Source organism: Eretmochelys imbricata, chromosome 5, assembly GCF_965152235.1.
Source record: "Eretmochelys imbricata isolate rEreImb1 chromosome 5, rEreImb1.hap1, whole genome shotgun sequence".
Taxonomy (NCBI): Eukaryota; Metazoa; Chordata; order Testudines; family Cheloniidae; genus Eretmochelys; species Eretmochelys imbricata.
In genome coordinates, this window is record NC_135576.1 from 95,044,682 (window position 1) to 95,060,638 (window position 15,957).

Below are 15,957 nucleotides of genomic sequence, written 5' to 3' on the forward strand. Positions count from 1 at the left end.
ATACCACTGTGCAGTTCCCCTTCACCTTTTATGTCCACTAATCTATAGATTTTATTTTTCAAGACATCCTCATATATTACTATCCACACATCATAACAGCAAATTGAAAAAAAAAAACCCAATATGACATCACAGCAGGCATTTCTTTACTGAAGTCCAGTTGCCACTTACATTTATTCCAACTGGATATTAAACTTTTTTTTAAAATCGTTTCATTTAGGTGAGTAAAGGCAAATGTGAATGAAGCCAATATTACTTTTGTTAAATTACTTTAATATGAACATGATTTTTATATAAAATTTGATTAGTTCAGCAGTCTTCTAGAATTTATTAGTTTGCTTTGCATGCAATACTATGTAACCCTAGGAATACTACTGTATTAAGCAGTACTCTTAAAACCTCAGGATATGCTTCATTATGCAAGTTTTCCAACTCCACTCACATAGTTAAAATAAGGTCTGACTACTCACAGCATTATTCCAAAGATTTATCTGTTTCTCCTCTCCCCAGATTATCACTTCCTCTGATAAACTGACCTGTTCTTTTTTTATGAATACCAGTATGTGTGTCATGAAGCTTTTGCTAAATCTGAGTGGCATATAAAAGAGTTTACACTAAAAGTGATATTACTATATTTTAAATTTATCATGAACTGTTCATTTATATAAAAAATAAAGGAAACAATTCCATGATATTTATCAATAAAAAGCCCTTCTAAAATTAAATATCTAAGTTAGACATTTCTGGTCAGCAGTCATTCTGAATTTTCTTCAAGCTGTAGGAGAAGTTCTAAGTTCATTTGAATTTCAATATAACATAGTGACTGACATCTATGTAAAAACTGATGGGAGAACTTAGAGTTTGAGTATTTGATCACCACCTCAAGATGTGCTCCATCTAAAATCACACAGATTATTCTCAAGCTTAGTTTCTGTAGCAGACGTGAAAGAATCAGACATAAGACAACTTCATCTTTATACTGTATTTGTAAGGAATCAGGTATCTAGATTTAGGTCTCTGTAATTTCATAAGTAAAAAACCCAGCAAGCCAAAAATTGGTAGAATTTTTTTTTTTAATCACCAGACTATTTTACCTGACTGACTGATTACTCAATTAAAATTTGACTATGATTATATATCATACAGGCAGAACGAAGCTAATACAAACTCTCCTCTTTTTTGGGGGAGGGGGGGCGGGGGGGCTGATAATCAAGCAGTTTCACATGTTAAACAGCAATTAAAATGCAATAGCCAGAACTGTGCATTCCATGTTCTCTGTGTCTTGGAGCTTCTCCAGTGATTACAACATTGGATGACTTTCTCTCACTTCGTCCAGTTTAGAAAGGATCCACTGTGGGAGTTAAGGAAAAAAAAAGTTCCCTTAGTAAAAACTATGCCGTGCAGTAGAAAATTTGGCTGGGATGGCCAGACATGTCACCACTTAATACCTGGTCCTAATCAAATCTTAACATTATGCAAAGTTCAAAATCTACAATAGTATTTCTCTGTCTTAATCCTGTGTTTTGAAGTTCAAATTTCAATCTCCCACATGAGAACATATGGGACTACTGCTAAGACATCTGGCTAGGCCAAGATTCCAATTTCTTAATCTGCAGTTAGGGTTGCCACCTGTCTGGTTTTTACCTGGACAGTCCAGTTTTTGGCTTCTGTGTCCAGGTGCCATATATTAACAATAATATTTTAGAAAAGTAATAATCATCAGTGTGTTGCACATATACTGGAAAGACATTATTATTCATTTATATTATCCAAGCATTCTAGGCAAGTCACAGAACAGAGAATGACATGGTTCCTGCCACCAAACAATTATAATTAAATTTTAGAGGTGACAAAAAGAATGAGGATGACAAAGAGTTGGCAGAGGGTGGAACCAGCAAAACTGAATTTTGCTGCAATACGATCATATGGTAAGTCAGTTTAGGCTCAAACATGTCGTTGGTTCTGTTAAGGTTTTTCTTAACTATGTATTTAAAATTAGAAAAATAAATATACTAGTAAGTCAATGAACACAGTACAGAGAAATTAGTTTTCAGAAGGGATTTAAATAAGAGGATATTGGCATGGCAGATCGGAGTGGGAAAGGCATTCCCTGTATCATGATGAGTATGAAAAGAAGGAGATGAAAGTCTCCTGGAAGAAAGAAACAAACAGTGTATCAAGGCTGATAAGAAGCCAGGTTTGATAAATAAATAGGACTGGAGTTATGTGCTGCTCTGTGCCTCAGTTTCCCCATCTGTAAATTGCGGACAATCAAATTCAGAGGCCATAAGGCATCATTGTGATAATCTAGTCTGACTTTCCGCATGACATAGACCAAAGACCTTCCCCAAAATAATTCCCAGAGCCTACATTTTAGAAAAACATCCAGTCTTGATTTAAAAATGATCACTGACGGAGAATCCACCATGACCCTGGGTAACTGGTTCCAAAGGTTAACTACTCTCACTGTTACAAATTTACATCTTTTTTCCAGTCTGAAAGCTGGAGCTGGCCTTGTAGTCTCCAGAGGGCTTTCATGGAGTTCTATATTTAGGGTAACATGAGGAGCTAAAGAGGGCCCTTCCCTTTCCATGATGTCTGGATCTGAGATGAGAAGATGACCAGGGTCTCAAGGCAGAGTCAGAAACCCTATAGACTCATCTTTTAATGGGGTCAAAGATACCCTGAAGCGGTTTCAGGTGAAATTTGGAGAAGTTGGTGCAGGCACAGAGCCAAGCAGCAGAAATGCATGAGGTGGGATAGTGAGTAGCTTCAGTGGTGGATCCCAGGCAGGTATGGAGACTTCAAAGGTGTTATCAGGATCTGAACTGGTGAGAAGTCCAAGCTGGTTGTTGCCACGATGTGTGGCTCTGGAGGAGTGGGGAGAAAAAGTGACCATGGTGCCATTTCTGTGTCTCAGAGGCCCTCCTGGGTTGGAGAGTACAAGGAAGAAGAGGGCTGGCATTTCCTTTTTCTGTTGTTTTTACCTCTCTTCTGAGGAGATGTTTCCTCTTCTCCTTTGTTTTACCCTAACAGATATCTGCATTGACTTGTGATGCCAAGGCAGAGGCATTGGCACCAGAGGATAGTTCTGAAGTTGGTTCTGAGGGCATTGGTGCCAAATGAGGAGTACACACAGAAATGGCCGCTTTCTATGTTTTGTGAAGGCCACTGAGGACTTACTTAGCAGTGCCTGTTCCGTCTGTGGTGTTGCTTTTGATTTAGCCAGTGCTGGTGGTGCCAAATAAGGGATTATTCCCAATGCAAGACCTAAGATCTGGTCTTGGGCCTAAGACAGATGGTGAAGCTGAGGCTGGAGCAGCACAATGTATCTTGAGCCCTGTGTAAGAGCACCTCAGCACAGAGGGTCAGTCCCTAGCACCTTGGAGGCTGCAGGAATTGAGAAGTCAACTGAGCCTAGAGCCCCAAGCATCTCTCCCTTCTAGTATGGGGAGCGGAGCACTTCGGGGTGGACTCCGGGGCAGAGATGGAGACCTAAGCCCCGCACCTGGAGCTTCAACTCCAGCATCAACTCCAGCATTTGTGTCCCTGCAGAGGGGCAAGGCGTGACCCCTGCTGGTGGCCTTGGGGGAGAGGCTGCTGCTTTACCCCCCCGCAATCTCCTCCCAGGAGACTGTGGCCACAAGAAAAGTCCCTGGTGGATGCATTTGAGAAACACTCTATACTACTCCACACAAACTAACCACAAGAAAAATAATAAGCTAAACTGAGAGAAGACCTAGCCTAGGCATATGAAAGTGAGTTCTGTTCACTGTCTGTGGTGGGAGCGAAGAATTAAGGCACGCACACATAGTGACGACAAAAAGCTTATGTGAGATCACTCATGCACTCAATGAACATGGCTTTTTTTACAGCTCGACACTAGGAGGACCCTATCTCACAAGTGTGAATACACAGAAGCACTAAAAGATTAATTTCAGAGTAACAGCTGTGTTAGTCTGTATTCGCAAAAAGAAAAGGAGGACTTGTGGCACCTTAGAGACTAACCAATTTATTTGAGCATGAGCTTTCGTGAGCTACAGCTCACTTCATTGGATGCATCCGATGAAGTGAGCTGTAGCTCACGAAAGCTCATGCTCAAATAAATTGGTTAGTCTCTAAGGTGCCACAAGTCCTCCTTTTCTTTAAAAGATTAATCTTACCAGTATTTCAAATCTGACCTGCAAACCTTCTCTTCCACGTGTGTCTTGAACAAATAGTGCTATTTAAACCAAACTAGGAGAATGGTTCTGTGATGCAAATAAATGCCCTCTAGGAACTGGGATGAATCCTCCAGTCTAATTTTCACTTTTCACTGCATTTTGATTTCTATCATTGAAAGACTAATACACTGAAACCCAGTATTTTAACTGGCTCTGCTATATTACTCGTTGCTTACCACTCACACAGTCAAATCAATAGTCTTACATAAAATAAAGTCTTACATGGGCCTAAGCAAGGAGATATTTTGCATTAGATCTGTGCATTTTTGAAAACTAAATACTCACTAGTTTATTGTTGGTTTCTGTTTGTTTAGTGGCCATGTAGAATTATTGAATTGTGCCCAAATAAAGGAGTTTCATTGCAAATGTGATCCCCAAAGAAGTTTACTGTAAAAACTATTATAAGTAATCGTGTGTAACGATCTGTAGAGGAACTTTTTATTTTGTGTGCTGAAATACTGTAATTCATTGCACAATACATTTTAAAAAAACAATTAAAAAAAACAACCCTAGAAATTTTCTACCCCTGCCCACTAAGACTTCAACTATTTAAGAAAATTTCACATTTCAGAATATTAATTATAACTGGAGGAATGTTGTCACGATTGATAAGTTAATATTTTTTGCAAAAGACTTTGATATGTTATACAAATGCTAAATATTATTTGTAGGATGTATTTATAAGTGGAAAACCAACTTACTTTTCACAAAATAAGTTTACTCTCCAAAATGAGTAACAGCACTTATTTAATCATCTGCCCTGAGAAAACATAGAAGCTGAACCTGCAGTCCTCAGGGTAGTTCCCCCCAATAAACACTAAGTATGGAACATTTCTTCCTTACCATGTCAATGCTCCCATGAAGTCAGGCTTTTTAACAAAAGTATAGTACTGTATTACTATAATTTAAATAGCAGTGGCTAGTATTTACCTTGGCGTCTTCTGGAGTCCTAAAATTAATTATTTTTCCAAACTCTTTGGCATGAAATACGGACTTAACTCGTTCCTACAAAACAAGCAATTTTAAGTTAAGTTATGACCTCAATTTTTCTAAAGTTAATGAATGTATAATGCTTTTATACTCTGATTTGCTCTACAAAAGTGACCTTCAAAGTGCAGTCTACATAATAAACTGATTTTTAATCAAAAATCTTACTTTACAACATATCACTCTGTTTAATACACTGTAGATCACTTTAAACATTTATATCTATAAAATAATCTAGTCTACCTGGGAAAAGCGGGTTAATAAAAGCAAAATGTGATGTGCTAAATTTTCTGTGTAATAATGGTCTGAAGTAAACTACGTGAGAACCTATGTGTACTGTGGCTAAATTTAACTGTTTCTTGACAGTTCTCTCATGTATGTACACAATTTTTCATGTACAGAATCACTTCGTTAGTGAATTCCATTTTAGGATCAATCCCTCTTCCTGGTTGTTGCTCCCTTTAGGAGCATAGTCCATGGAGAGGACATTACATTATCCTTATTGTCAGACACTCAGCTGAATAAAAAAGGTTTTCCTGAGTCCAAATCTTCTCCCAAATTCCACTCCTCTAAGAAAGAGGATACCAGACCCTTTGCCAAGTAACTCTTGTGCCAGGGGCTTTAGGGAGGGTATTTGGACTTACCCAGATAAAACCCTGATCTGGGAAGACAGCCCTTCCTGTTGTGTCCCAGGAGTTGAAGAGTAGTGACCCTCTCTTACTACTGTCTCCAAAGGAGTGTTAGCATTTATAGAAGGGGGATGTAGGACCCGCAAGAAGCTCTCAAGACTCTACAAGTATGTCTACACTGCAATATAAGATGAAGCTTAGATTCAGGCTTGAGCCCAAAACCTCCTTCCGTCTACACACAAATCTCTGAGACTCGGACTCAGACCTGGGGTTCTAGAATCCTGCAGTGGTGGAGGGTTTGAGCCAGAGTCAAGCCAGGACCTATTGCTTTACAGTGTAGATACAGCCTCCCACCCACCTCTGACTCTGGCCCTGGGAGTCCACCAAAAGTATCCTATACTACCATAATCTTTCTTTGTCTTCTCTAACCCAAGAATCTTCAATCAACTCCAGGAAAACAGATGTGGTCAGCTGCCTTGAGTTTCTGTAACCCTGAACTCATATTGCAATGTAGACATATCCTAAGCCTCTTTCCTCTGGCTGACTGTGGATCTGTAATTCTTGAGAGGATATCTTGACAGATATGGCTGGTTCTACTGCACTGAGAGCTAGGGCAGCAAATACAGAAAAAGAGATCTGCAGGTGATCTGTTTAGGGTACAATCCTACCTGGGAAAATGTATGTTTATTTATTTATTTATTTTAATAAATATTTTCCCCAGAGAAGAAAAGTGTCTGGGTGGAAGGTGAAAAAAAAAGGTGAATGGGGAGAAGGAAACTCCCCTTGTTATCACCCAAAATTGACTTTAAAAACCAGGAACTGAAAAATTAAATTGGGAAAGTTGAGTTGCCATTCTGATCCACTTGCTAGAGGAAAGTTAGTTTGGGATATGATTAAGCCCTCACAGACAAGTCTGAGCTGCCTCCTGTAAATGTGTCAAAAGAAAAAAAATTAAGTGGTACTTTCACATTTCATTCTACTACTAGCCAGGCATCTACCCTACCTTGGCTTCAATGCGTAATCTTCTTCCATCAACAATGAATGGCTCTTTGGTAAACTCATCATAAGTGTACTGCCACTCACATGTCAGCTGTCCAAATGTTCCTTTTGTCACAAACAAAATACCACTAGAAAGAGTCAAATATAATAAACAGTTCAAAAATGAAAGCAGAAAATAAAACAGGGTATGAAATACTTCCCCTCCCCGCACCAAAGAAATTAGGAACTAAATGTTAGGTACAGTGAAGTTGTCTTATTATTTCAGATAGTTTCCCACAAGCTACATGCAACAACCACATAGCACAACTTTTGAAAAGATACATACGGACACTCAGGAAAGTTAATCCAAATTAACTTTTAAAGTGCATTAGTTAAATTACATTAAACCCCTTTCTGGATACTGTTATTCAAAATTAAAATGGTCTTAATTCGGTTTAGCATAATTTACTTTGGAGGTGAATTAAGGTAAAACACATTAAGGCTACTTTAATTCTGACCAATAGCATCCACATAGGGGTTTAATGTGGTTTAACTAATGCACTGCAAATTCAGAGCTTTAGTTAATTCGGATTAATTTTCCTGGATATCCCAGTGTAGACAACGCCTACATTCTGCAGGTTCCTGTGCTTATTTACAATAGCATCTATCAGCATCTTTCTTTTAAGCCAAGCAGCTACTCTATTTCTAACCTGATATTCTCAGAGGAAAAATAGTCCCCAGACAGAAAAATTGACTTATGTTCCACTATTAAATATGTTTGAGTCTTAGAGGAAATTCCATTCCTTTATTACTGAGTATCTTTACTTAGATTCCAGTCTTGCAATGTGCTTTACACAGGTGGATCCCTGAGTCCATATAGAATCCCACTGACTTCATCCTGACTAAATATTCAGTTTATCTGTCTCAGTTAGAGAAAACATGAAAGCAAGTTAGTCATCCTTGGATTATAGAAGCTACACACGTGAGACATAGGATAATATATTCTTTGCCAAACTGGCAACGAAAGAGTCATAGATAACAGGATGCCAGATGCACTTTTTCCTCCATTTTATATATATATACACACATATATGTACATACATATATACATTTTCTATACATATATGTTCACACGTGTGGCTATATGGAGATTTTGTGTGTTTTTATATATATATAAATACATATATATATATATATAAATAAAAACACACAAAATCTCCATATAGTCACACGTGTGAACATATATGTATAATGTATATCTCCATATAGACACATGTGTAAACACCTACTTAACAAAACAATAAAAAATAGTTGTCTATCTAAAATAATTATTACTCCAACACTTTGGTGGTACATTTTAAACTATTTACTATTCAAAGAGAAAAGCCTCTACCTTTTTGTTATCATTAACAAATCTGTATTATTGACCATGGCATGTGTAACATATTTGAGTTGTGCAAATCTTCCATTTTCAATTTTCTAGAAGAAAAAGAGAAAAAGTGTTATAGCATCCCATAAAATACATTAATTCATTTATTTATTTCTTGCTTATATCTCAATTTCTAATCTGAATAAAAGCAACTTACTATAACTGAACACAACATTGTACCTTCTATCCAATAAAGAGCTACCTACTCAAAAAAAAATCAGAACACAACCAAAATTTTTGTGACATTTTGCATTTGCCATGAAGATATAATCTTTAGACAACTGTATGTGAAATTGATTTCTGTTAATACAGATGGGCAAATAAATGATCCATTGGGATCAGCCCTGTCCAAAGCTGGCTGCATCATCAAGGTCTTGATTCCAAAACAGCTACACAGAAGGATTTTGAACTCAAATTTTCCCATACTTATAGTGCACTGCAATATAATTAAAATGTATATGAAAAAATAAATGGATTCCCAACATAACTATGGTATGACTCTTGGACTCTTTAAATTAGAATCAACCTGACTACCATGAACACATTAGAATCACTATCACTGCTAACAGAACTGAATTCAACTCCATACAAGAATTCCAGACATAGGATCAGATTAACTACAGGACACTTCTTTGGTACTGGAAATCACATGATGGGCAGCATGCTTCTGCATTCTCTGTGCATTTTCCATAACACACATACATACTCATTTCATAGATTCATAGATATTTAGGTCAGAAGGGACCATTATAATCATCTAGTCTGACCTCCTGCACAACACAGGCCACAGAATTTTACCCACCACTCCTGCAAAAAACCTCACACCTCTATCTGTGCTATTGAAGTCCTCAAATCATAGTTTAAAGACTTCAAGGAGCAGAGAATCCTCCAGCAAGTGACCCATGCCCCATGCTACAGAGGAAGGTGAAAAACCTCCAGGGCCTCTTCCAATCTGCCCTGGAGGAAAATTCCTTCCCGACCCCAAATATGGCGATCAGCTAAACCCTGAGCATATGGGCAACATTCATCAGCCAGATACTACAGAAAATTCTTTCCTGGGTAACTCAGATCCCACCCCATCTAATATCCCATCACAGGCCATTGGGCCCATTTACCAATAATATTTAATTATTATCCCATCATACCATGAACTTATCGAGTTTAATCATGTACAGTAGTTTGTGAATAAAGTAGCTGAATCTTCTCACTGTTCATGAGGGAATTGTATTTAAAATGGCGAATCCATGATATCAGACTCTACAGTTTTAAATGCTAAGGCTCTGTAAACTTAGTACAACTTGGCAGCTTCTGGAAGCCTGGATTTCAGAGGAATGAACAACTATATAAAAATGTAAAGCAGGTTTCTCCTTCAGCTTCACTCTGGCACAGCTCCTTTGCTTGCAGTGATGATGTTCCAAAAGTATTCTGCTTAGCCTAAGAAATTTGTTCTAATTTGGATCCTGTGTTGCTGGGAAATAAGGACAAGAGCTGTTTACTTTCTCTTTTTTCCATTAGAGTGCACACAAACATCCCCTTTGTATTACTGGGTTTTTTTTAAATGGAAAATAGAACAGATAACCAAAAAATAGTCCTTGAAATACTGTAGACCTAAAAGTTTCCAAAATCATTTCTAAGATTCAGAGGTCAAGTCCTCTCTCAAGTTAAAAGAATAGAGCCATGTGGCGACTATTGATCACCACTTGAAACCACTGTTAATATAATAAAAACAAATTAAGAAGTCCTACAGTGAGACTGGAGATTTCTATTATAAGCAAACTGCTGCGAAAACCACTTGACCTAACAGTTTTTAAAAATTATGTTTTCCTTTGTATACAGTAATTTAACAACTGGGATATTACCCAATATAAAATGTTTTTAGTTTACATACAAAATTCATGCAATGCAATGACAAGGAGAAAAATACATATGGACAATATACAATTCTATGCACAAGAAACATTTAGAAGTTTCCATTAACTTATCAGTTATTACACTGGTTTAGAATTTTAGTGACTAATACATTTGTTACAAAAATCACACCAGAAAAATGAAAAGATGATCTCCAAAATAAAAAAAAATGCCTTCATTAACATTTGCTTATCCTTGTCAAGGTCTTAAGTTTATACCAGGTATTATTTTATTCAACAATCTTCCATAGCTACACCTAAGGACTGGACAAAGGAAACATTTAAAATATAATTTAAAGAATTGAAAATTGAGCACACTCAGTCAACAACTCTTCAAATCCTGTGGTGAAATCCGGGCTCACTGAAGTCAATGGCAAAACTCACACTGATTTTAATAGAGACAGGATTTCATCCTTACTGTTTTTCTAAATAAACTAAATTATTCCTTCATAAAGATTTGAATCTTACATACCTTAGTTATCTACAGTACAGTTTCATTATACATTTCTAAAAAAAAAAAAGCCTTGGCCATGTTGGTCAAAGAAACCGTTCTATAAACTTGTTAGAAACAAGAGACTTTAAACACATTTCTGAGTGAGCTTAGCCTATATCCTAATGTGGGTGAATTACTGAAGTAAGAGGGCAGAGGATTTTTCATGTGCATTTGGGCATTGACTTCTTTTAGGAAAAAATGAGTATTTTTCAAACACGCGTTTACTGACATATTAAAATTCCTATGTAAACAAAGCAGTTACAGCGTTAACACATTAGTTTGCTGAGGTAAACTCTATGGGGGACTGTAAGGTTTACCTCAACCAGCTAACATGTTAAATGTACATCTTTTTATCTAATGTGGACGTAGTTGCTGGTCTTTCCACTAAGGTTATGTCTACACTACAAAGATAAGTTAACTTATGTTAGGTTGACTTACAGCCACCACAGTAATTATCCTCCTTCTGTCGGTGGTGCACGTCCTCACCAGGAGTGCTTCCACCTACTGAAGAGGGGCAATGTGGGGGACTGACAGCCAGAGCTCTGAGCTCCATGCTGTTCCCCACCAGAAGCCCAGCTGCCCCGTAGGGGGCTTCTCGCTTCCATGCTCCTAGCTGCGAGTGGGGGAAAAGCCCAGGCTTCTTGCATCCGGTGGGGAGATCTGGACTAGGAGTCCAGCACGGAGCCAGGACCCCAGGGGGCAGCAGGTCTCCCAGCAGGGAGCCCGGGAGGCAGCCCAAGTCAGGAGCCTGGGAGGCAGCCAAGCTTGGAGCGGAGACGGGGGCAGCAGCAGAGCTGTGAAACTGAGAATTATGACAGCCAATAGCTGATGTAAGGAATGCAGTGTCTATAGAGACACTGTCACCCTAACTGCACTGACATAAGCCCTATGCCTCTCGTTTTATGTGAGCATAGCAGGGGAGTTACATCAACTGAGTTTTGTCAACAAAACAACACTGTAGTGTAGACAAGGCATAAGACTGTCATAATTGGACAGTTTTGTCATAGTCAGTACCTACTAAGGTGATGATTTGTGTGACATGGATGTCTATCCACTGTAAACTGAACTGAGGCAACCAATTTGTTTCAAGAGTAGATCAAAAAGCCATCAGAAGATGTCAACTTATCTCCACTGACCCCACTTAAAATTAAACCATTGCCTCAAACGTTTCATTATCAGTCTTCCTCTTCCAGTTGGTAGGGTTTTTTTTTGTTTTTGTTTTTTTAAAAGAGTACTGACACAGATACATCAAAAGCAACATCACTTTACATTGAAACCTATTTTTGGTAAAGGAACAGAAAATATGTAGGAAACAATCGATACTTGAAGAGGATAGATGAGATAACAGCTATTGGTCTTTTCCATTTCTATCTTTATGCCTAGTATCTTATAATTTCACTTACTTTTACAAAACTGCTCTGATTAACAATTTACTGGTGAGAATGCCATATTTAAATATGTGGGAAGGTTTAACTTCCAATACCTACATGCATATATGTATTAAGAACAACAAAGGGACATTACAACAATTAAAAAAAATCCTAATTTACCATTTTGATTCAAACTACATATGAGAGATTCTATGGGTGCATGTTAAAGTATTAAGAGAGGAAGGCTCCTGAAATAAATTGAACTGTACCTATTGAGTGATGTAACAAATATTTTTTTAAAGGTGTGTTCTGCATTATTCAGCTATAAATAGTTTGGAGGACGATTGTATCCCAGAACATCATGATAAAGTAAAACTCTTAGTGGTGGAAGGATAAGAACTCTCAATGATTGTTTCTTTAAAGCTGTGAAACAAACACTGAAGAAACATTTGCTAATGTGAAAGAAACTTTCTGTAGCTCCGAGTCTGATACTATTCAATATTTTCATTAATGACATGAAGAATGAAGTGGAGAGTATGCTTATAAAATTTGCAGATTATAGCAGGCTGGGAGTGGTTGCCAGCACTTTGGAGGACAGAATTAGAATTCAAACCAACCCTGACACATTGGAAAATTGGTCAGAAATCAACAAGATGAAATTCAATAAAGACAAGTATAAAGAACTATAGTTGGGAAGGAAAAATCAAATGAACAGCTACAAAATGTGGAATAAAGGGCAAGGTGGTTGTACTTCTGAAAAGGATCTGAGGGTTACACATCACAAATGAAATGAGAGTCACCAATGTGATACAGTTGCGCAAAAAAAAAAAGCTAATATTCTGGGGCTCATTACAGAAGTGTCAGATGTAAGACACAATTATCCCACTCTACTTGGCACTGGTGAAGTCTCAGCTGGAGTACTGTGTCCAATTTTGGGGGGGAACACATTTTAGGAAAGATGTGGATAGACTAGAGAGAGTCCAGAGGAGAGCAACAAAAATGATAAAATGTTTACAGTACTATGAGGAAAGGTTAAAATGTACTTGGCACGTTTAGTTTTGAGACAAGAAGACTGAGGAGGGACCTGATATCAGTCTTCAAAGATGTGAAGAGCTACTATAAAGAGGATGTGATCAATTGTTCTCCATCTCCACTGAAGGTAGGCTTAATCTGCAGCATGGGAAATTTAGTTTAGATGTCAGGACATTTTTTTTTTCTAACTGTAAAGTGTAGTTAAGTTCTGCAATAGGCTTTCAAGGGAGGTTGTGGAATTTCCATCACTGGAGTGCAGGGGACTGGACTAGATGACCTTCTCAGGTCCCTTCCAGTCCTATGATTCTATGAGATATGAGCTTCTCCAAGGCAGTACAGGCAGCACTGGTGGTTGTTGTTGACTGAAAAATAGTGGGGGCAAGAGATTTAATTCTTAAAACCCAGGAGCCTGGGCATAATTTAAGCCCTGCTCTGAGAGTCTGGGGGATACCCTGGGGCGAAGATTCTAACTAACTACTTATCTAACTACAAAAACTACTAACAGTAACTTAAATATTTACAGGAAAGAACACTGAAGAGAATCAGTTTCGGACACCAGAGGAGTTCAACTCAGGTAATGCGTAGCAAGAAGGAATGGGAGAGGCGTTGGTCTGCACTGCCTCTCATACTTTAGGTATAGAGGACAAGGAAACAAACTGTGCAGGAGCGGACCAATGGACATTACTTGCTAGAATTCTCTCTTCTCAGGCACATGGAGTACACAGTGGAGTACACACAGACCAGCACTCGAAGAACCAGCCGATTTGAGCAAATGTTTCATTGATTAGATGTAAAAAGAGGACAAAAATTATCTGTGAAACTGGACCCCCAAAACAAGTATCTGTAAAAATTGAAGCACAGGTCTACTTCCCACTCTGTGCAGCTTATTCTTACTAGCAGTACAGATTACCCATGCATACGAAGTTCCTGGCATATATGGTACCCTTGATGGGTAATGGGGGAGATATACACACAGACACTCTTTTGGAGAGCGTGGAGCTTCTCATAGTTCTGAAAGTAGGAGATGGAGTAAGAACAGAGGCAGCAGAACTGCACTTTACCATCTCTCCACAATGTAGGGATTGGCATCTGGCAATTGCCAACAGTATGGGTGATGCCCACTCAGAACTGGCCCACATACAATTGAACGATTTAAGGGCCATCTTAATTAGGTGAGGCAAAATGGGGGCGGGGGAGGATGCAAGAACCAGAAAACTGCTAGAGATTAAATAGCAATTGTGAATCTGTTAGGCCACACTTCTTTGCACTCAGCTAACCAGCCATGCGATCTGAACATACTGAAAAATATACTACCTGACAATCTTCTCAGTTTCTCGCCGCATTCATCACTAATGGGTAATGCCTTCCACTTGCAGAATTTGGAAGTGGTCCAGTGTTGTTGCTGGAAACTTCAGAACTAAGCCCAGTCTTCAGCTCAGACCACCAGAAGAGTTCTTCCAAAGCTGCAGAAATACCCCACCAACAGATTATTAGCATTAAGATAACTTGGTATCCTAATTATCTTAAGGTTATTTATATATGTATGTCCGAGTCTCCCTTTAGAGAAAAAATTCAATTGTAAAAAATTGTATTCTGGTCATTTACCAACTACTAGGGTGGACTGAATGAGGAGAGAAGTTGTTAACAGAAAGAAAATTACTAGGTAAGAAATTTATCATTCTGCTGCACAGCTTTCCCTCCTCATACGTCAGGAATGGGAAATAGCAAGCAATGAATCACAGAAATAGGAGAGAGGATAAACAGTCTTTATTATTATTATTATAGTAGAACAACAGGCAAAGAGAAGTTCACCCAACAAAGCAAGAGCTTTGTAATTTAACGTTACTTGGGACCTCATCCAATAATACCTTCTTACCTACTTTGCAAATCTCCCTTGAGGCTCAAACTTTTTCCAGATAATACCACCAAGGATCTTGTAGAGGGAGACTTGATTCTTCCTTTGTGAATAGTTTCCGAGATATGCAGCATGCTAAGTGGTGCAGGATTTTAACATATTACCTGCAGCAATGTTGAGACCCTAAATGCCCTGGCATTTTGGATGGAATGAGATGAACTGAGTACAGTTGATGTGTGTACTCAATATGCTTGAGATATATTTTTTACAGTGCTAGGAATGCCAATTTATACCACAACATTCCAAAGGGGGTGCTAGTGATTGGAACAAAATAATGGGAGAATCATTTCCCAGGAATTGTGAAAAGAATTTACATCGAACAGAAAGGTTTCCGGGGCTGTAAGAACATTTTATACATAACAATAGTAATTTGGTTCTTGTATGGATACAGAAACCAATTCTATACCCTATCTTTCAGAGGGAATACCAACTAGAAAGGCCTGCAACAGACTTGTTTAATCTGTCATTCTAAATAATCCTGAAACTTGATGATACTCAGATGGGAAGTCTGATGTGCCAGCCTACAGTATAGCTACTGAATTAGGAACCATTGCTCTTGTGACAGGTCACATCAAGTGATTTGACCAGAATAGAATCAAAAGCCCCTCATTCCAAATCTTTGTCTGAATGGTTACAGCTGAGGTATTAAAATTGCTGTGCAGTATGTCTTCACTCTTGTTCTCCATGGGGTCTTTTGGAAGAAAGTCACACCTTCAGAATGGAACTGTGTCTTCCGCTGGTGGGAATCCTGCTGCAACAACCTCAGGTTCACAGAACTTATGAAATTCCTTTATGTTTAACTTTTTTTTTTTTTGATGGTGTATTTGTGGTACTTCCCCTGGCTGTGTATGGGGAGAAGTAGCATGCTATATATCCTGGTGTGGGAACCCATCAACTGGTACAGATATCCTGATTTTGGGAAAAGCCTGCTACACCTCCCCAAGCACCTGAAAGGATGCCTGCCTGCTCTCCCAGGCTGGCGAGCTCCACTTTC

At 38.4% G+C, this 15,957-nt stretch overlaps 1 protein-coding gene across 3 annotated transcripts in view; it reads right to left on the reverse strand.

Moving 5' to 3' along the window:
• The window catches only part of VPS13A (vacuolar protein sorting 13 homolog A), a 285,176-nt gene that overhangs the window by 33,204 nt on the left and 236,015 nt on the right, over nt 1–15,957 (reverse strand). For 2 of the 3 annotated variants that reach the window (XM_077817554.1, XM_077817553.1), the window contains exons 69-72: nt 8,211–8,296; nt 6,843–6,966; nt 5,154–5,228; nt 1,191–1,351 (exon numbers count right to left, since the gene is read on the reverse strand). In XM_077817554.1, the coding sequence (XP_077673680.1) occupies nt 1,301–1,351; nt 5,154–5,228; nt 6,843–6,966; nt 8,211–8,296 (336 nt within the window). In that variant the 3' untranslated portion in view covers nt 1,191–1,300. Of the gene's footprint in view, nt 1–1,190; nt 1,352–5,153; nt 5,229–6,842; nt 6,967–8,210; nt 8,297–15,957 lie in introns of those variants that run through there. The other variant, XR_013346200.1, reaches the window with a different exon arrangement.